At 48.7% G+C, this 20644-nt stretch overlaps 8 protein-coding genes across 8 annotated transcripts; 3 read left to right on the forward strand and 5 right to left on the reverse strand.

Moving 5' to 3' along the window:
• Positions 1–495: 495 nt before the first annotated feature.
• Positions 496–1224, reverse strand: N7529_009367 (serine protease; the record flags this gene model as incomplete). Its single annotated transcript, XM_057244894.1, has 1 exon — positions 496–1224. The coding sequence occupies one exon, from the start codon at positions 1222–1224 to the stop codon at positions 496–498; it is 729 nt and encodes a 242-aa protein (XP_057093157.1).
• Positions 1225–2007: 783 nt separating this feature from the next.
• N7529_009368 (uncharacterized protein) lies at positions 2008–2677 on the forward strand (the record flags this gene model as incomplete). Its single annotated transcript, XM_057244895.1, has 3 exons — positions 2008–2125; positions 2187–2459; positions 2514–2677. The coding sequence occupies 3 exons, from the start codon at positions 2008–2010 to the stop codon at positions 2675–2677; spliced, it is 555 nt and encodes a 184-aa protein (XP_057093158.1).
• Positions 2678–3369: 692 nt separating this feature from the next.
• On the forward strand, positions 3370–5973 carry N7529_009369 (WASH complex F-actin capping protein beta subunit; the record flags this gene model as incomplete). Its single annotated transcript, XM_057244896.1, has 5 exons — positions 3370–4059; positions 4737–4872; positions 5065–5394; positions 5462–5845; positions 5900–5973. The coding sequence occupies 5 exons, from the start codon at positions 3370–3372 to the stop codon at positions 5971–5973; spliced, it is 1614 nt and encodes a 537-aa protein (XP_057093159.1).
• A 264-nt stretch (positions 5974–6237) lies between these two features.
• Positions 6238–6808, reverse strand: N7529_009370 (mediator of RNA polymerase II transcription subunit 11; the record flags this gene model as incomplete). Its single annotated transcript, XM_057244897.1, has 2 exons — positions 6238–6672; positions 6728–6808. The coding sequence occupies 2 exons, from the start codon at positions 6806–6808 to the stop codon at positions 6238–6240; spliced, it is 516 nt and encodes a 171-aa protein (XP_057093160.1).
• A 1999-nt stretch (positions 6809–8807) lies between these two features.
• N7529_009371 (putative transcription initiation factor TFIID subunit) lies at positions 8808–12426 on the forward strand (the record flags this gene model as incomplete). The annotated part of the gene is made up of 5 exons (XM_057244898.1): positions 8808–10133; positions 10241–10379; positions 10433–10476; positions 10527–11341; positions 11397–12426. 5 exons carry the CDS (start codon positions 8808–8810, stop codon positions 12424–12426), a joined length of 3354 nt encoding a protein of 1117 aa, XP_057093161.1.
• Positions 12427–13052: 626 nt separating this feature from the next.
• On the reverse strand, positions 13053–14576 carry ppe1 (putative ribosomal protein/carboxylic ester hydrolase (Ppe1); the record flags this gene model as incomplete). The annotated part of the gene is made up of 5 exons (XM_057244899.1): positions 13053–13261; positions 13323–13576; positions 13628–13718; positions 13769–14307; positions 14395–14576. The coding sequence occupies 5 exons, from the start codon at positions 14574–14576 to the stop codon at positions 13053–13055; spliced, it is 1275 nt and encodes a 424-aa protein (XP_057093162.1).
• Positions 14577–15737: 1161 nt separating this feature from the next.
• N7529_009373 (fungal specific transcription factor domain-containing protein) lies at positions 15738–17823 on the reverse strand (the record flags this gene model as incomplete). Its single annotated transcript, XM_057244900.1, is given in 8 exon segments — positions 15738–16107; positions 16156–16338; positions 16384–16846; positions 16865–16991; positions 17044–17124; positions 17158–17492; positions 17545–17701; positions 17794–17823. 8 exon segments carry the CDS (start codon positions 17821–17823, stop codon positions 15738–15740), a joined length of 1746 nt encoding a protein of 581 aa, XP_057093163.1.
• A 428-nt stretch (positions 17824–18251) lies between these two features.
• N7529_009374 (uncharacterized protein) lies at positions 18252–20180 on the reverse strand (the record flags this gene model as incomplete). Its single annotated transcript, XM_057244901.1, has 3 exons — positions 18252–19345; positions 19405–20040; positions 20096–20180. 3 exons carry the CDS (start codon positions 20178–20180, stop codon positions 18252–18254), a joined length of 1815 nt encoding a protein of 604 aa, XP_057093164.1.
• Positions 20181–20644: the final 464 nt, after the last annotated feature.

The raw sequence follows: 20644 nt of genomic DNA on the forward strand, positions 1-20644 counted from the left end.
GCTAGACTACCTCACAAACCACTTTCAGCCTACGTAAAGTTTACGCTTTTTTGACGGCTCTGTGGTCCCCTCTCCAGTCTTCGATGGGCATCCGCTTGGAATTGGGTTCTGTTCTAGATTGCAACCCGGAAAGTTTCCACAATGGCATGAGCTTGAACGGCTTGCCGAAGTCTTGCTAAGCTAGAACGCTTTCTGACAGGTCCCGAACGTATGTGTAATTCCTCTCATTTTCATCGAAGGAAACTCGTATCATTTCTCTCCATTCAAGGTATCCTGATCAGGCAACGGCGTATCTATGAATACATGTACATACGTATCTTTAATTAACCACAAGTAACACCAGAAAGGCGCTTAACCTACCCACTTTAAACCACGAGCTTATTTATAGCATAATCCGCAGTGGAAATGTCATCACACAGTTTTCCATTTGCATTCTACCTCCTTGTTATTCTGGATCTTCCGACTTGTCCTCTATGTGAAGATAATTAACAGCATTCAGGCCATTTGGGAGGAGATCCAGTCAAGATAGGCACCGACACGAGCATCAATATCGGGGTAACCTGGTAGAGCACACCGCTTACGCCTCGAGATAATCCCGATCAGGGTATTATTTGAATCAATCACAGGGCCACCATCGTCAAATGAACAGGCACCTTTGCCACCTGCGGTCACACCTGCACAGATATCATCTTCCGTGACAGTGAGAACACCCTTATATGCTGCATGACAGTCCTTGGAACCAACAATATTCTCACTGGTTGTCCGCAGTGTAGCAGTGTAAGATCCTCCATCTGAAGTCATACCCCAACCCGCAATCCTAACGCTACTTCCTTTCTCGGGTGTATGGTCGTTCGAGGGTAGCTGAGCGGGGGCTATGCCGGTATAGGACTTTGTCAAGGTCAACACAGCCACATCGTTCTCAAGTGTGGTAGCGTTGTATTGTGAATGGACGGCAATTGCGGAAATGCTAATCTGAGTGCCGCCACTAGCATGCCTCAGGGAGTCCAGTCGGACCTTCATACTTGACATTGATATGCCATGGACACAGTGTGCCGCAGTGAGCACATGCTGTGATCCAACTAACGTTCCCGCACAATAGAAGCTGGTCCTCGCCAGGGCGACAATAAACGGGATATGACCCTTGGTTGCTTCTGCACCACCAACAATGGCTTGCACAGACCTAGCAGTAGCTAGAAGAAGCGAGAAAAGATGAAGTAGATTCATGATGAACTCTTAAGTTAGAATTAGCAGCTTAGCAAGGAAGGTAGGGTAAGAGAGATATCCTGTTAAGTAGTGAATTTTGCTGCTATGGCGACCTAATTCAGAGGCGTTTAAAAGTGGAAATTAACATATCTGACCCATTTTACATAGTTATTGTAACCTCTTACACCTAACTACATACCTAGTTATCTATATGTAGTTATGTTATTAGTGACATAGAATATGATCCGAAGAATTCTCCGAAAATCATACCAAAGGCAAAACTATTATCAACGGAGTAGACCTTTGTAAACCCCTAACAAAAAGTAAACCCCTTGAAAAAGCAAAAAAATAGATTGGTCCCTTGCATAAGCTAATGTCTGGGGTCAATCAATATTCGCCAATTTGACAGGTCCACTCCCCACAGGGTCTCATTTAGCGACAAAAGCAACTCCCTTCGTTCTAAGGGGCGGGTGATCTACTGTACGCTTCTCTCTGGGGAAGCAAGGTGATCTCTGTGCATCGGCTAGATCTCCTTGGTCAGTCCAAAATGACCTTAATCTCCTCGTAAATCTGAGACGTCACGAATGGGATCCCGCACTATGACTGTTTCGTCTCCCTATTTGGGTTGAGACGAACTCCAACATGCCAGGGCGCAATTCGTTTGCTTCCTGGGCTTGTATTTAATACTTCACTGATCGCCTCTCCCCTCTATACCTATCTGTCACTCTCTACTCCGTACTGTCGCTACATTCTAGTACTTTTTCCTCTCATTGATCGAAAAGTTTCTTGAGATCACTATTCAACATGAAGTTCACCATCTTTGCCCTTTCGGCTGTCCTGGCCCTCGCCATTGCAGACACCACTACCACTGCGGGCTCCTCGACCATTACCACCACACCCGAAGTTGAGTGCGCAAAGCAATGTAAGATTTGCCTCTACAATCTCATCCCTGGCCTTGTTTCTAACCTAAGATTTCAATCTAGGTGACGCGAGGGACACCTGCTGTACTGCCAAGTGCTACCATGTTCCCTGCCCCAGCGACAACGAAGCCGACGACACAAATAGCTGTGTCTCTGCCTGCCCCCAGGGCACTGGCTCTCCTGCTGACACCCAGAGGTACGCCGACTGCGAGCAGTCTTGCCTCAACTCCCATTTCTGGGGGGGCAGTGGTGCAACGGCCACCCACCCAACATCCACCTCAGGTGCCACTGCCACGCAGACGGGCTCCAGCTCGACAAGCACTGACTCCTCCGAGTGTATGTTTCTCTCCTTCGCCATCGCAACGTAAAGCTTCTAACATTGATTCCTAGCTTCGAGCGACTCCAACGGCTCCAGCAGCTCTGACTCTTCAGATGGAACTGCCACCAGCTCGTCTGGCTTCACCCAGCAAACCACCAATGCCGCCCCGCATGTCACGCTCGGTGCTTCCGCTGCTGGCCTCTTTGGGCTGGTCGTTGCTGCCTTTGCTCTGTGAGTGAACTGGGGTCTCGAATTTACTTTTTTGTAATTCAGCAAGGTCGCAAATCAGTCACCGATCTGGATCTATGGTGATGGCTTGCGCACTTTGTTATCTTTCTTTCTTGTGATAGTGTATTGGACATCAATTTAGACCTTCTTGCAAAGGATATTTCAACATTGGGGGGCTTGGACTGTGTGTCCTTTCGGCGTAAGAATTTGTAGAGTAACACTGGGCATTCCTTGCATCGATCACAAGATCATTATTGCAAATCGATTCCCGGTTTGGCCCATCAAGTGTATACTATACAATCAATGGAGCCTTCGATTGTCTCATGATCTTCCTTCGGTTGCTGATCAATTTCGATTTTTATGCCTGGGTCTTGCTTCGTCGCGTAATGCTCTTTGATGAATTTCCCCAGCCATCCACAACATTTGCATACCCATATGTATTCAGGTCAATCAATCGGTAATGACCAGACCCGCATATATTGTAGTACGCTCTGTAGTTGATGCGACAGCTGCCTAAAATAAACATGACATTCACCGCCAAACTTTGTTTACTGTGGGGGAGAAATGGGTTTCCCGCGAACAACAGATTGATCGATCACCAATCACACCCACGATATATCACTTCAAGTTCGTGAAGATAAAATACCAAAACCGAGAGCGTACACCCAGAACCCCAAGGAAAGTCCAAACTCCAGCGCAATGGATGATACAAGCGAAGAGTTCCAAGTACTCTTCAGCGCAATGTCTGCCTTTGTGGCAGACTGCATGTCCGGCCATGACCCATCACACAATCCAGCCCACGTCCACCGGGTGGTAGCACTTGCGAACAAGATCCTGGAAGCAGAGCGGCGCCTGCACCCCTCAACACAATACAACGGTGCAGTCGTCAAGCTAGCAGCACTACTGCACGACATCGGAGACAGAAAATATTTGTCAAAACTTGATGCAGGACCTGGGGGCGAAGCACCCGATCCAACAACCATGGTCGAACATGCGCTCCGTGCACGGGGCGCGGCGCCTGCACTCGCCTCCCGAGTTCAAACCATCGTGTCGCATGTTTCTTATACGACTGAGTGCAAGGATCCATCTTTGATTCGTCGCCTGATTGATGAAGAAGGGATTGTGGAGCTTGGTGTTGTGCAGGATGCGGATCGGCTGGATGCCATTGGAGCTGTTGGTATTGGGAGGTGTTTTACTTTCCTTGGCGCCGTTGGGAAGAAGTATTGTGCTGATGGGAAGTGGGAGATGAATAATTCTATTGAGCACTTTGGGGATAAGTTGGTTAAGCTTGAAGGGATGATGAAGACTACTACTGGTAGGGAGATGGCTAGAGTGCGGACGGAGAGGTTGAAGATTTTTGAGGGCTGGTGGGAAGAGGAGATGGATCTTGTTTCTTCTGCTTAAGAATAAAATATATCAAGGTTTGATATTGACAACAACAATGAAGGTTTGCTGGCCGCGCCCTATGTAGTGTCCTTCACATAATCGTAGCCGTAGAACTTAGTAAATTTATCAGGATTAATATCAGGTAGTCCCTCTTTGTACTATTCTCATCCATGGATGTGACTTGACAGTGAAATACGCCCGAGAAAGAGATATAAAAAGAGATGTAAAAAGAGACATAAGGAATTTTCAAGCGATGAACAAACTCAGGAATTCCTTTGGATCCATACACTAGAACTATATATTGACTTATCACACAGGATTTTGAAATGAGTTTCTCAGTATAGATCTGAGAAGGATGGGTATAGGGCACTGGATTGAAAGCACTACTATTCCAAGGTTACAACTTCCATATGCCCAAGTGCTTCTATCATGGATGTACTCCGTACCTACCTAGGTAGGTAGTTGCATTGGTGATAGCAGTCAGCTTATAGCCATCCATTCATGGATGGTTTGTTGTTGCCATTCATGCTTGATTATTGGAAATGAGGGCTGAATGTTCTCAAATGCCCCAGGTATAACCGTCTGCAAAAGTAACAGAGAAGAAGAATCTGGTAATGTTTGGAGTATACCATGGAATCACTGTGTTTCGTTCCACTGTCAACCCGGAGTTCCTGATATAGATCTATTGCCACACGGCTAATCATCAAAGTGCACGCACCTCCTCCGCCCGAGATAAACACCGCCATCAACCGGAGAAGAGTAGTGCATACAACCAACCCTCGCAACCATGGCTGATGCACAATTCGATAGCGCACTGTGAGTAATCTCTATCTAATTCCCGGGTTTTACTACCAACTCCTTCATATTCCGCCATAACACCTACCATGACAATCCCAGACTCTGACGCAACCCCGCTCCCATGCGGACGAAGACCATTGAGCTGACCACTCCTTCGCAGCGATCTCCTTCGGCGACTAAACCCGCGCGATACAAAGAAGAACCTCCAAGCCATTACCTCTATTGTTCCCGAACTCACCGAAGACCTCCTCTCATCTGTGGATCAGCCCCTGGAGGTTCGCCGCTGCTCGCAGACAAACCGCGACTACTTGCTCTGTGATTACAACCGTGACGGCGATAGCTACCGGTCACCATGGAGCAACGAATTTGACCCTCCGCTTGAGGATGGCACTGTGCCCAGTGAGCGGGTGCGCAAGCTCGAGGTTGCTGCCAATGAGTCGTTCGATGTTTACCGCGAGCTGTACTACGAGGGTGGTGTAGGAAGTGTTTATTTCTGGGACCTGGATGATGGGTTTGCGGGTGTTATTCTTTTGAAGAAGGGTGCGTTGCGATTTGGACCCTCCCTACCGTCCATGGTTGAGATCGAGACTGACTGGCTTTGGAATAGGTGTCACCCCCGGGTCCCAAAGCTCCGGCGAATGGGACAGCATTCACGTCTTCGAGGCGACTGATCGTGCTCGCATGTCCCACTACAAACTCACCAGTACTGTTATCCTTCACCTCGCCAACAAATCCGAGGCTCTTGGTGATATGGACTTGAGTGGAAACATGACTCGCCAGGTGGAGGTTGATATGCCCGTCGAGTCGGATGCTAGCCATGTTGCCAATGTCGGCAGGCTGGTTGAGGATATGGAATTGAAGATGCGCAATCTACTACGTATGTTACTAGTTGCCCGGCCACACATTTTGAGAGATATGCTAACCGGGGGCGCTCATATGACAGAGGAGGTGTATTTTGGCAAAGCCAAGGATGTCGTTGGTGAACTCCGAAGTAAGTCAATGCATACTGCCCCGATCCCACTACTCTGTACTTATACATCCATAGGCTTGGGCCCGTTGTCCGATGCGAACAGAGACCGGGAAACCCAGCGGGAGATGATCGCGTCCATGCAGAAGTAGTCTTTTTAACAACCCTGACATACTCCTTTCGACTAGGCCGACGAACTAGACTTGTCGTTGCGTTTTTTTTTTTGCATAGCTAAGTTCTGTGAACATGCTTGAATACAAGATCATACAAATTTCTCACCCTACAATACGTTGTAGAAGTTCATCATCAAACGAGACTCGTCAATTTCAAGTCTCAATGTCAGTGGCTAGAGCCCGGGGTATCATAAATGCATAGTTAACACCACCAACCGCGCCCAATGTATCGATAATCATCACTCAATCCAATTGCATGTTGTCCGTGTCATTGGCTGGCTTGTCCAACTGCTCAACAAAAGACCGAGCAGCAGCCCACAACTCAGCCTCCTTGTCCTTCCCAACTGTATCCTTCCGGCTATTGAGCCAACTGATATCAAGCGGATTCTCGGCAACAGTTGCAGCGCCCGCACTTGGATCATTTCGACTAGACTTGCTATCACCTGCACGCGAGGCTGTCTCCCGTCCTAGTAGAGAGGCTTCCTGCAATGCATAGACTTGACGACGTAGACGAACATCAATTGAGGACAATAGCGCGAAATATTGAGCCGTCGCTTCTTTGAATCGCGTCTTGTGCGAGTCTAGTGATCCGTCTGGTGCGGGGGAGGAAGAATCCGGTTTGGCGTTGGTGAGAGCTTGAATTGCTAGTCCCGCGGAATGGATTAATCTAGTGACATCCTAGAGCATGTATGTTAACAATTATATTTCTCTTCAATTGACTCGGTCGGCGTACCTTATCGACCTCATTTAGCTGTCGGATGCGATCGGCCGACGTGAGGGTTTGGAGCTCCTGCTTAGGAGCGTTTTCATCCATGATTCGACGTCGCAGTATGTATGAATCAAAGCACTGGCTGCGCCCGTGAGAATTGCAACGATCAGATCTTCGCAGGTAGAATGTCAACTCGGGATCGCAGAAGCAGTTGTAATTATCATCACGTGCAGAATCTGGGGAGCTTCTTAATAAGCGGTGAGGTCGCGCGGCCGCAATATCAAAATGATATTAGGATCAAATTCATCCCATCGTCGAGAATAATAAAAACACCATCAATCCATTCAATTACCGAGTAGAATTCGGTACATAATTGTTGTCGCTACCCTCGAATAGGAGTATTGCGTACGAAATCCCGGTTCAGCGCCACGCGATCTCACGATAGTCGATTATGTCGGCGCCAGGCGGGGCTCCCAGCCCTGGTCCACGTAGTGGAAGTATGGGACCTGGTGGTGCAAACGGTAATGGGATGAATATGCCTTCCCAAAGCTCTCTTCCCGGTACTCCAGTTCACTCTGCACCAACTCCTGGACCCAGTGCACCACCGAGTGGTGCTATGTCCCAACAGAACCTCAATCAAATCGTAAGTATCATCGTTCTTGCTTGTCACTTGTGCTCCCCTGTTCTGAATATTCCCCTTTGTTACCTTGCGGGCGTTGTCCCTTTGCGTGTTCTTTCTTCGCATCCCCCCATGCGTGCCTGGGTTGAGCGGACTTCATAAACGGAAGCGTGCCCTGCCGGACCCGCGTGCTATTACATCCCGTGGACCGTGACCGCATTCCAAATTGGCGGAAATGAGGTGTTTCCAATCAACACCGACGATATAGGCGGTGCCATAACCCTTGAGATCCCTCCCGTCGGCCATTGCAGCCCGTGGACCCGTGGACCGAAACCAAGGTCACCCACAAAGGAGACGAGGTGTTGATATAAGCGAAGAGAGCACTGCTGCTCCTTGAAGCCTACGAATCCCATTTGATTGGCCCGAGTGTATCTTGGGTTGGCCATGACAGCCGATAGCAGTCTATGGACCGTGATTGAAGTCTCCCAAATAGCAAGAGGCGCTTTGTGTCGACACCAACGACATGGTTACTGCTGTAGCCTTGGAATTTCCATTGGACGGTCTAGTGATCTTTTTGATTGGCTTATAGCAACCTATAGGCTGCAATCAAGGTCTGCCACATAGAAACAGAGGTGTTTCTGAAAGGCCAACGGATATTTTGATGCCATATGACCTCGATGATGAAATCCAGTGCCGATTTCATCCAGCGCACGTCCAATTTGATCTGTGGCTCAGAGGGTGTTGCGTTTGACCCCAAGGCCGAAGTTAGGCTTGGTACCACAAGGCCTGGAAGCTCTTGAGTCATCGTCCGTTCCAGCTCATGCCGTGTGGAGGGCGTGAGTGCCGCAGTACCACCGCGGTCACCGCCGGCGGGCTTCTTTATATGAACACCAAGCATTCGAACCCTTTGTGTAAGCTTCGGAGCTTGCTGTTCCGTCACCCATTACAACCTATGAGGTGTGAGCAAGGTTCATGATGCGGAGGAGGCAGATGGATCACAACTCAAGACAATGTCGTCGGAATTTGCGATATCAAACCAAATCGCTGTCGATATTATGCCCTGGATGAAACATTGGCTCGGGGTTCGAAATCAACATCGTCGATTCATCGTCGAGAGATACATGCGTCGAGCTTAAGAGAGTGGGGGTGGTTGCATGTTGGCGCAAGCTATCGCATCGTCACGGAAACATATCGCATCGTCACACGCATTGAGTCGCCCGACCCAGTGTACCTGGCCATTTATTGTTTCAACGTACACCCGACCACACTTTTTTTCTTTCCCACCCATTACCTCTCTCATCTCTACTTATCTATTCTGCTTATCCTTCTCATTCTTTCTTTTGTCTAAATATTCGTTCCATCCATTCTTCGGTTCACGTTCCATCTACTTGCATCCGTCTCAGACGCTGGGCATGAACCCTGTGCTATCTCGGTGTTTGTTTACGCAGGCCACTCTCTGGGACAAACCTGACACCCACTGCTACAATGGGGAAGAAAAAGAGCCACAAAAGCCAAGCTCAGATCAGGCGCGAGCAGGAAGAGTTTGAACGCGAGCAGGAATATTTTAGGCGCCAGCAGGAAGAACGGATCAAGCTAGAGCAGAAACAGGAACGAGAAGACCCTTCATGGAGCTCCTCTGGCACTCGTCGTGCTTCTTCCCGCCGCCGCCGCAGCACTGCATCAGAAGCCGTGCAGCCTTCCAATTCCTCAGCAGCACCCGAGGCGTCTTCTCCTGCCTTGGCCAACGCCTCGCAGTCTCCTGGTCCGGCTGACCCAGAAACTGACCACTCCACCCGGCCCACGCCGGATGAAGAGGTTTTGAAACAAACTATTGGTCCATTCGCACTGCGATCTGGATTCACGCTTCGAATCCCTACCGGAAGAGAACAATCTCAGCTTGGGTCAGATGCTGGATCATTCAACTCCTCCACTCGAACTGGCCACTCTGTTCTTGGCCAACGTATGAGAGGAATTGGTTATTCCCCTGGGTCCAATCCGAGACTATCATCATCATCTGGTACTCATATAACACAACCAGGTATTGGGCGAGGTGCCGGAAAGCGTCTGCCGGAGTCCTCCACACCATCTCCTCCAATTGCTGAAACGCGTCGTCAATACTTTAGCTCTGCCGCAGTTACTGCAGTCCTTCTCCCCAGCGAAGTTGCGGAACACCCTCGCTTTGCAGGAAAACGTCTCCCTGGTTACTCTCCGACTCCGATAGCTTCTCTTCGACCTGCCACTACCAGTTCGGTTGCTTCTCCCGCTCGCCTTGCTGTCAGCGAAGTTTCAGTTCCAGTTTCGTCATCCGGACATCACCCTTCTTCGACATCTCTTGAGGTGGAAAGATTTCATCCTCAATCTCAGAGCAAGTCTCCCCAAAAAGCTCTGGAGTCTGTCCATGAGCCTGAGGAAGCATCCTACGAGAAGTCGACTGAAAACGAATCCGATGAAATTTTTTCCTACAGCAACTCTCCCAAAAAGCAATCACCTGAGCCTCTCACTGAAGCCGAGATGGGCTCACGAACACCACGAGGACCTCGCGTGCCGGCATACCCTCGCCAATCTGCACCTTACCCGCCTGAAGCTCCGGCTCCCGGCGTGTTGCCTGAAACCCAGGCCAACCGTGAAAGACGCGCCCGAGAGCGCCAAACACGGGAGCGCCAGTCCCAAGAGGAGGCTCGGGAAGCACAAGCCCGCGAGCAGCAAGCTCGGGACCAGCAGGCCCGCGAGGCCCAGGCTCCACCTCTTGCACAACATGCGTCGGGCCTAGCATTCCCGGCAGGTGGATCAAATATTAACATTGTGGCTTCCGTTTGTTATTCCGCTCAGATTTTCCTCACTTGCCCTTGTCATGTTTTTTATCTGCTTTTTACTCGATTTCATCTTTAGATCAATTACTGATACTATGTCTCATTTAGGTCATCGACTATCTAGCGAAGAAAGGGTACAGCCGTACCGAGGCCATGCTCCGCATGGAGTCCGCCAACCAGGAGATAGATGGGCGTCCTCTCCCTCAGCTGGGGGAGGATTCTCGCCCGAAGACTCGCCAAGGATTTGGTAAGCCAAGTGCTCTACTCGTCTGGTTTAACATGTACACTAACATTATTTAGATTTGCTGAAGAACTGGGTCGAAGAAAATCTCGACCTCTACAAGGTGGGTCGAACAGTGTCCAATTTGATGATTGTTTGTTAATATTTTCTCAGCCAGAACTGCGTCGCGTTCTCTGGCCACTCTTTGTGTACTCATTCTTCAACATGGTGACATCATTTTACCCTCAAGACGCCAAATCCTTCTTTGAGGCGAACAAGAACATGTTCCTTCCAGAGCACACGGACGATATTCGCCACTTTGAGCCTATCAGTTTGCCTGAACACCTGCAGGACAACTCCGTGGCTAAGATTTACCGCACCAATAAGTACCGTGTCGTCCTGAGCAACCCGGCGTACACCAACCTCTTGCAGTTCTTGGAAAGCAAAGACAAAGAAGGAGGTTCTGTCATGAATGCAATCCTCAGCAGTTTTTGCTCCGTCAAAACTCTTGATCGAGCCGCGGACGCCCGTTTCAGCTTCGCCTCCATGTTGAACCAAATCGGAGCTAGCCAAACCTATCCCGCTGAGGATGAAGGTATTCCAGGTCATCATCCTGGCTCTGCTTATACTGGAGACAACCCTGCTATGGCTGGAACTCTGCCCCGACTTAAACTCGGAAAACTTCCCATGGAGCCACTTCTCGAGGAGGATGTGCGAGCTGAATTGGAAGAAGAAGATGAGAAAGAGACTCAGATCCCTGGTCGCAACACACTTGTTCAGGAGTTCGACAATATAATTAAGAGGGAGGACGACGATGAGGCCCCTTCTCGTGCTGACATTCCGTACCCGGCGTCCACTGCCCGTGACGTTCACATTGAGGTGAAGAAGGTCATTGAGCACCGCGATCGATTCAAAATTGAGGGTCGCACTGGTGGTGTTGGCCCTGGCGTCAGTGTGTGCATGTTTACGTTCCACAACACGTTTGATAGGTATATTCCCCCATATTCATCGGTTGAATGACTAGTTATACTGACATTTTCACAGCATGAACTGCATCGAGATCTCTGATGACTGCATGCTTATCGCCGCCGGATTTCAGCAGTCTTACATCCGTATTTGGACTCTTGATGGCAAGAATTTGCCCGTACGCGAGGAATTTGCTGATTTGGGCAACGCCAACTCTCGCCGTTTGATCGGTCACTCAGGTGCTGTCTTCGCAATTCAGTTCCCACCGTGCTCTGCCATTCGCGATAACGTTCCAGACGAAGATCGTGTCGATACCGCTCCTCGCTGGCTACTTTCCTCCTCGGCAGACAAAAGCGTTCGTCTGTGGTCCCTTGATACCTATCAAACTATGGTCATTTACAAGGCCCATGATCGCCCTGTCTGGGATTTGCGTTTCGGACCTTTCGGTCACTACTTTGTTACCGGTGGCAGCGACCGCACCGCCCGCCTCTGGGTGACTGATGAGATTCGCCAGCAGCGTATCTTCGTCGGCCATGATCAGGACGTCGATGTAGTCTGCTTCCACCCTAACTCTGCTTACATCTTCACTGGCAGCAGCGACAAAACTGTTCGCATGTGGGCTGTTTCGACTGGTAATGCTGTTCGCATGTTCACTGGCCACTCTGGTCCCATCACTGCCATGGAGTGCAGCCGTGATGGCAAAATTCTCGCCTCTGCTGATGACCAAGGAGTCATCATCCTGTGGGATCTCGCTCCCGGTCGCATTCTCAAGCGTATGCGTGGTCACGGCAAAGGAGGCATCTGGTCTCTCAGCTGGAGCGTTGAATCTACTGTTCTAGTCTCCGGTGGAGCAGATGGAACCGTACGCATTTGGGATGTTGCTGGCCCTCAGGAAGGCCCTGGTCGTGTCATCGGCGAGGGAGGTGCCGGAGCCAAGCTTGACGCCAATCCCTCCAGTCAGAACAAAAAGAAAAAGGGCAAGGAGACTGATGTCACCCCCGATCAAATCAGTGCTTTCCCTACCAAGAAGAGCCCTGTTTACAAGGTGAAGTTCACTAACATGAACTTGGTTCTTGCAGCTGGTTGCTACCTCCCCAATTCTTCCTAGATAGCATCTGGAGATTCATCTTTTCTTGACCCGCCTGCTTTTCTTACTTCCAATTTCCTGGTTACGACCTGGTTACGAAATACCCCTACAATTCTTGTCTTAATACATACATTCTCAAGATTCGCGCGCTAGAACTTTGTGTGGCGGAATCTCGGCGGCGTTGGGAATATTGAAAACCTCATCCTCGGTGTTTTTCGTGTTATTCGGTGGTGTGGCACGAGTCTTTCGATCTGCCTTGGAGCTTTTGCTTTCATTTTTTCATGTTTCACTCTTTAGTACCGTTGGGACTGCTTTGCACTCTCGGCCTGGAAACAGAGTTGCTTCTCGTTACTATTCTTATCTTCACATGGACCACTCTATAGTGGTATGGTGCTTCTTTCGATGATAGTTGGACTTCTCATTGAAGAACCGGGCCTGATTGAGAAGCTCTTTCCATCCATGATAACCAATTCCAATTACTAAATCAACTTTCTGTGCCAACAACGTAAAAGAGTGACTCATATATTACAGTACACTCATCTAGTAGATATGGAAAAATATGAAATACCCCTAACAGGGAATGGGCGCTGGAACAGGGCAGATTTGATTGAGAATTGAGTATTTATATGGTCTTTGATGTCTCTGAGTTATTTCAATTGTCCTGGGAAGCCAACAGGACCATTGTTCCCTTTCTTCATAGCAGCAGATGCCTGCATGTCAGCAACCTTCGGTGGAAGTACCAATGCACTCCGATCATTTCGCTTGTAGAAGTCTGCTAAAATCTGGGCAGTCTTCGTAGGCTGGTCTTCATGAACAAAGTGGCCCGCTTCAGGGAATACTTGGAGTTGGTATTTTCCTGGAACAAATTAGCCTTCATGAACATATGCATGGGATTTTTCGGGGTGAAAGAAGCATACCTTGCATCTGACCAATCATCAGCTCCTTATCCAACCGGTCCGTCCCGGCAAGCAACAGAAGCTTGCCGCCTCTCGCGTCGAGGAACTTTCGACTCAAACCGACAAACCAATTTTCCCAAAAGGGCTTAGTCGCGGAGAGATTGGTCCGCCATACCCAAGGGCGAGATGAATTGGAGGGTTCGATTTCTTCGTATAAGAGCGAGGGGACAGAGGCGCGAGCAGAAGTGGTGTTGCGAAGAGTGCGGGAACGAGTGCTGTGGTGTTATTAGTGTGACGGAAGGATTAAGCACTCAACAGAAACATACTGCCATTCGATTCCAGATTGAAGTGATGGGAACCGAGTCGGTCGTGTTGAGAGATACATCTCCATGCTTTGCAGAGCATCCATCGCAGATCCTATCAAACTGGGTTAGTACATGAAGGTAAAAGCGAAGATTTCAGCTTACCTTCTACCACATCAAACACCGCATATGCCAGCAGCTTCTGACCTAGCTCCCCCTTGATCGCCACATCTGCTATCACAGCACCGCCCAAACTGTGTCCTACAAGGATGATATCCGGGAGATTCTCCCAACCCATTCGGGTCTGCGTTCGGTGAATGACATAGACCAGATCCCGACTCAGAGTCTCTAGGCTGAGGTCTAGCTCAACCAGGCCCGAAGCTTCGGTGCGTGCGGCATCTCCAGTTGAGGGGGACGTCTCATCGATCTTTCCGTCCAAGGTGGTCATGACAGTGCGGCCATGACTTCGAGCATCCAGGGATAAGATACCCGCCTTGGGAAGGATCTTGCGGATCTCCTCCGCGCATGTCGCGAATGACAATCCTGATGAGCCAGCTCCATGATGCATAACGAAGAGTGGGCCTTTTTCAGTTGGTGGTGTTAAATAGACATGGTGAACGATGTGGAGGTTTTCCACGTCATCGGGAATGAATAGCTCTTGTTCAAAGAAATCCGTCCATGTCAAAGAAGTTTGCGACGATTGCCTGGAATATTGCGTTTAGCTTATTGCATATCATAAATACTGCTTTAAAACAGAACGATGCGGAGGGTGGCATGAGAAGTAAACGAACCGTCGGCCCGCTCGCGCAAATAGCTGTCGGGTGGGTGATGGGACCATGGTGCCAGTTGATGAGACCGAAGAAGCAGAAGAGCTTTCCCAGACATCCTCTGGATTCATTGATTCAGGCATGGGTGCTTCAGATGGAAATTTGGCCAGTTTGGACTTGGCGAAGGATTTCTGGAGGTCGCTCATTTTGAGTGGATACTCGGATGTGTCGATCAAAATGAGGGGGATCACTTCTGGCTTTCGATGAGTATTTCGTGTTCTTTCTCAACTACAGTCAACAATAAATGTCAACAGAAACGAGAGTATACACGACTTAAGTACTTTTGCATCGGGTAGTTTATGTGTCGTCAGTGTTTGAAGCTCCGGAGCCGCTGACTAAGAAACTTGCAAGATCTCCTGTCCAGATAAAAATGAGCTGGAAGAATAATCTTTTGATTGGGTGAGACATGAACTATTTTAAAGACTTTGATTGTGAGATCATCATACCATATTGGCTATTTTGCTGCTTCATTGTTGGGAATTTCTACAGTAGTACGATCGATATAAATGTCAACAACACCATGTATACAACATAGACCAAAGCGTAAAAAGGAGCGTACATCTAGCATTATGTCAGAATATACCTTGCCCTTGAACTTTATCGGGACAATAATCATAGTGTTTCCCGTTAAAATGGGTATATTGGAATTGAAACTTGTAGTATGAACCTTGCTCTTCAATTCCTTGAAACCATGACCTCAGGTTCTCCTCCACTCCACGTAGCGTGCATTCCCAGACGAGCATTCCCTCATTCGAAGATCAAACTAATCCCGAGCCCCTGCCTGACCAGGCCGGAGTTTCAATCTGTAAGCTTATTTGTCGATAATAGTGTGTTTGTGCTTTATCGCGGCGTGGAACTAATCGCCGACCTTGTGGAATTCAAAATCCTACATATGCCTAAAGGCTAAAAGACGAACAAATTGCGGCAGCGGAAGGATACTCTGAGAGAGAGAGAGAGAGCAAAAGGTCAAGCTCATTTATAGCTGGCGCAGGCATGGCAAACACAATTAAAGCTATGGTGACAAACAACTAGCGCACAAACAGTAGTAACCGTTCATGTGTATTAAAAATTTGAAAACACCCTGGGAAATAGTTTACTCCAATCGGCTTTCGTATGATGAATGCAATCAAACTGTGATAGGGAGGGATAAGTCACTGAATCTAACTTGCCGGGGCCACAAAGCCAGTGACTTGCTATAGCCTAACACCTATTTATCAAATGGTGCCAGCTCTTTTTCTGTAAGCGATAATGGTTACGCAAAACTTTGTTTGTACAAATGAAAGAACTGATTCTGATGCTTTCCACAACTATTGCTGCATATTGTTGAGCGATTCCCAGAAATTGAAAATCGAAACTTCGTCCATCAGCGCATCAATGGCATCCTCGCCGATTGTTATTCCAGCCATGGGGTCCTCCGCAGAAATATCCTGTAGCAGCGACGATTCCGAGGTAGCTAGGTCAGGTATTGTAGATTGGGCCACATAACTGGGGAATATGTAGTGGATAGCTTCTAGGAAGATACCTCGGAATACTGAAGAGGATGGGTGGGTGTGTTGCATTTGTTCCAGAACCATCATACATAGTTCCAGTTTGTTGAGACCTAGGCGTCGAGAAAGTGGATCGGGCGATTTGCAGTTGAGTAGGTGGACGTGCATGGCTGGCACTAATAGCGGCGGCCTGGTGAAGTTGTCAGACATGCGCTTCATGCGGCTGATTTGTACTCACGTCATGGGACCCGAAAATTCGAGCAACTTGTCGCGCACTAGACTGTCGAGTACGGCATTTGTCTGGAGCGCAGCTGTGTCAATTGAATTTCGGACGTGGGTCTGCCATGAGTTCTGGTGGGATCTTGGTAGGCCTTCTGGCGTTTTCGTAATGAACGGGCGGTAGAATGTGATAAGGAATGCTCTTTTGACTATTAGAGCTGTCTGCAAATGGGTCGTCTACACTCACTGGTAATGAAGTTGAAGGTGATGCAAGTAAAAGGTTGACAGCGGATTTGACACTGTATCGTGGTTCTCTGGGAGCTGGAAAAGTAAGACCTTTCGCTCAAGTTCTTCAACTTGCTGAAAAGACGGACTGGGTCCAAAAGGCTGGTAGCTCAGGGTGAGGGCCTCCCCCAAAAGCTGAGTGAGTTGGATCATTGTAACCCAATAATCTGCCAACTGCGGCAAGTCCTTCGGGATGTATGCTGCAGACATTGATTCAGGTAATTCGACAAAATCACTTAGCATATCATCTGCGGAAGGCATCATCGTATTGCAGTCATTCATGTGGATCCTCAATGGGCGGCCCATTGTCAGACTAAGCCATCGATCTCGAAAAACACAGGTCCACCAAAGACGACGCCACAGACGCTGCTGCTGCTCGGGGATAGGCGAAGTAGCACACACTGCACTAGAACAACGATGCAGTCCTATTGACTGACAAAGACTAATTGCTACCCCAAGCCAATGCCATGGCTGTGTGTGAGTATCAGCCTCAGAGTGATAAAATCCCAAGAGAAGTGCCGATTGTAGGAGAACTGTTTGATCTGTTTCACCACCAATATAATGCAGACACTAGTAGTCACTGTTAGCATGAGAAACTTGAATGTACTGCCAGATTTCTAACCTTTGCACGGGAATACATGGAGTCTTTCATATCTTTCCTAGATGAAAACCCTTCCATTCTCCAAGTATCGGTCGAAATATACTAGGGTTGTGTTAGTTCAACTGCACTATTGACCGGGAAAGATATTGGCTTCACATTTGCCGCCACAAAGAAGATGCTCCATATGAGCAGCAAATTATGTTGTTGGTTATCTCCGGTTGGGTACAAATGTGGAAGTGTGGTTGCATCTACCACCGGGGTAAGAGGATGCACATGATGAAAGTATGCCCGTAGAAGCTCATTGCAAGTTTCCCTCTGAGGCAAGCTGAAGACACCCTTGTACTGCAAATATTCTTTGTCTTCGGGAGACAAGAATGTTGATGTTTTGGAGGTCAGTAGGATGTGCCTTTGTACAGGCTGCCGGGGAGACGAGCATATATCAAATACGCCACCAAACCCAGGAGAATCCCCTAGCATACTAAATAAGCTTCATATAAAACAACATCTTTGTTTAGTACAAACCAGTGTAGAATGGTGCTTGGCCGGGTTTGCTATTTCTCCCCAGAACTTTGGTGGCGATTTCAGCGCCAGTTTGCTCTTCATCGCGACGTTGAGGATACCCCGGGGGATGAGAGGCACTTCCCATACTGGCTGCACTAGGTTGTTCCGAACGTTGCCCCTGAGATAAATTTGGATATTCATTCACTGAAATCGAAGGCCGAGGGATAAACTCTGTGTTGACCGGGCTGGTGATTTCTGATGCAGTCTTACGGGTATGCCGAGCGCGTACTCTGAGATCATTAATAATGACTCTGCATTTTGATAAGAAGTGAATTCTTACGTCTGGGCTTTCGCAGGGGGCAGGTGGCATTCTCTACCGTCTTGCGTACACCCGACGCACGGTATCCCGGTTAGCGTTACGCTACAGCGAACCTTGCGCTGCCTGCAATTCTGACAGGCGGCGGCAGATCGGTAGCGGCGCGTAGACATACTAATTCTGCCAATTCTCACTATCTCAGGTTGTGATGAAGCTCGGAAGATAGAAGTGTAGGAAAAGAAACCGAGGTAAGCCTACGTCATTCCTTGCCGAGGTATCCGAACCTTCGTGAAACGTAGTCGTAGTCTTCATAGTTTTCGTCTATTTTAAGCACAGTTCACTTCAGACTGATTGAAAAAAAAAAAATACAAAAATTGATATTCTAGGTCTATACAAATAATATAACACAAGTTTACAGAAGAGCAATTCCTGTCAACGCCCGGTGATCCTCCGAGTAAACCGTCTCTTTATGTTTGCCATCCAAATCGCACCGGTAGATACTTCCTCCCAAATCGGTGAGATAGATCTGAGAATTGATGGAGTCCAACTTTAACCCGATCGCTTCATTGAGTCCTCTGGTGATAGTTTCATATTTTCGAGGAGAGTCAGTCGGCAGAGGAAGGCCGGTTTCATCCAATCCAATTCTGTTGAGCGAGTTACCCCAGGGGATTTCTCCGCGATCAGTCCAGTAAAGCGTTCGAGAAGTCTCATCGACCTCAAGATCAATCGGTTCAGGGAGGTCACTCAGAATGCAATGAGCATCTGCCGACTTGCCATTAGGTGTTGTAATATCGGCACAGAATATGCGGCCTTTGCCACCCTTCGATGGCCCTTTTTGAGTCCAATAGAATTTACCGAGAGGGGGGCTGACAGCAACTCCCACGCACCAGTCCATGACGCTTTCTTCGGAGGCAAGATCATGGGCAATGTTATCGACCAAAACTTCCAAGTTGGAGCCATCGAACGCACAGCGGTAAACTCGGCATCCTTCGCGGTCACAGAAATAAACCATTTGCGCCACGGAATCGATGGCAAGTTGTTTTGGGGTGTTCACAACACCTGGAGCAACAATTGTCATGATGTCAGTTCCATCAACCCTGGCAGAGTACACTGCTCCATCGGACTTTCCTGGAACCCCCATACAAGTCCAGAACATGCGGCCAGATGTTTGGTCCACGGCCAATCCGTCAGGCAAGGATTGGGCTTTTAAGATTGTCTCTTTGTGCTTTCCATCTGCGGAAACCTTGAGAATTTCTCCGGATGCCATGCTAGGCGTGGCAGCTGACAGCCCGACATCCAGAACCAAAATCTCGGGTTCTCTTGGGTTGACGTTGGTAGCACTTGATGCATCACGAGGAGCATAGAGACCACCATGCGAAGACTTGTTTCCCAATTTGCCATGGTCCAGATAATTTTTTTGCAAAAAGTCAACTGTCTTTTCCCCGGACAGTCCACGTTCATGCACGTAATGACTCTCAATGAAAGCAACGGTGTCCAGACCAACATCTGAGCAATATCTGTCAGCAAAAGGTACTCGAAGACGCAGAAATTTATAGAAGACTTACTGTCCATCATTTTGCAGGGAAGAGAAGCTCCTTTGACAAACATCTCAAGCCACATAGCGTCGATCTCTTCAGGAACCGAAACACCCTCGGCGAGAATCGTCAAGACCTCTCGTTTCACGGCAGCCCACAGGCGGTTGAAGATAAATCCGGTGGACTCCTTCCTGGCAACGTAAGGAATTGTAGCAGCTTCCTTTGATCGTTCAACCATGAAAGGGAATATTTCAGGAGACGTGTATCCATCAGTCATCAGCTCAACAATCATACACTGAGGTGGCATATAATAATGCATGTTCAGAATGCGCCTTTTAGTCGCATCAGACACGTTGCTGATCATCTCTGAGGATTTGTATGAGGATGAATTGGAGGCGAGGATGCAGTCCTCCGGAGCAAGAGCCTCCAACTCTGCAAATGTGGCGATCTTGAGTCCAATCTTCTCGGGGACAGCCTCAATGACAAGCCAGGCGTTCGAAACCGCATCTTTCATATCTTCAAAGGCTTCAAAGGACCCGGGGACCTTTCCGGTTTTCGCGCAGTATGCTTGCACATTTTCTTGAATGTATTCGATCCCGTCCGCTCGCTGTTGCTGACTGGGGTCTCGGATTCGGACGTCGTAGCCAGCAGATGCCCAGATACATCCTGGTTCAACTTGTGTCAGCATTGAGTTGGCAGCAAAGCAACATGGAATACGTACCTACTCGACGGCCGAGTACGCCAGCGCCGAGAATGGCTACAGGGCGACTGCGGTAGTCTCGTGATGGTTGCCAGTTTGGTCTCATGTTGGATAACAAATAGTATGGTTGTGAAGGTAGCTAAATTTTGATGAGCAGAGTGTTGAACATTCAGACCTTTGGAGACTTTCGGGATCGTTTTCTTTTATGTTCCAACGTTACCAGCCCCATGCCGTTCATCCTCGGAGACCCAATAACACTGGCACCAAAGCCTGGATCAGGGTACCGGTAGACCGATTGATCGGGATAACATAGATGGCGAATATTGCTCGGGTTGTCGATACCTCGGAGTCTCCATTCTCGGGCCGTGGGGATGGCAGAGACCAGCAAGTCCATACCGAAAGAGCAAACTGGGATATCGGTCTCCACTTGCTTGACGAAGCTTTATTGTGGCTGATCAACGGCCTGTGTTGCTGTTGGCGGGCGTGTCATGTCGTGGGGCACAATGCCGAGGTAGTGTACCTCGGAAAATCTGACAAGTAAAGTCCTCATGTTAGGTGTTTGGTAGGACC

Source organism: Penicillium soppii (assembly GCF_028829465.1).
Source record: "Penicillium soppii strain IBT 18220 chromosome Unknown utg000007l, whole genome shotgun sequence".
Lineage (NCBI taxonomy): Eukaryota > Fungi > Ascomycota > Eurotiomycetes > Eurotiales > Aspergillaceae > Penicillium > Penicillium soppii.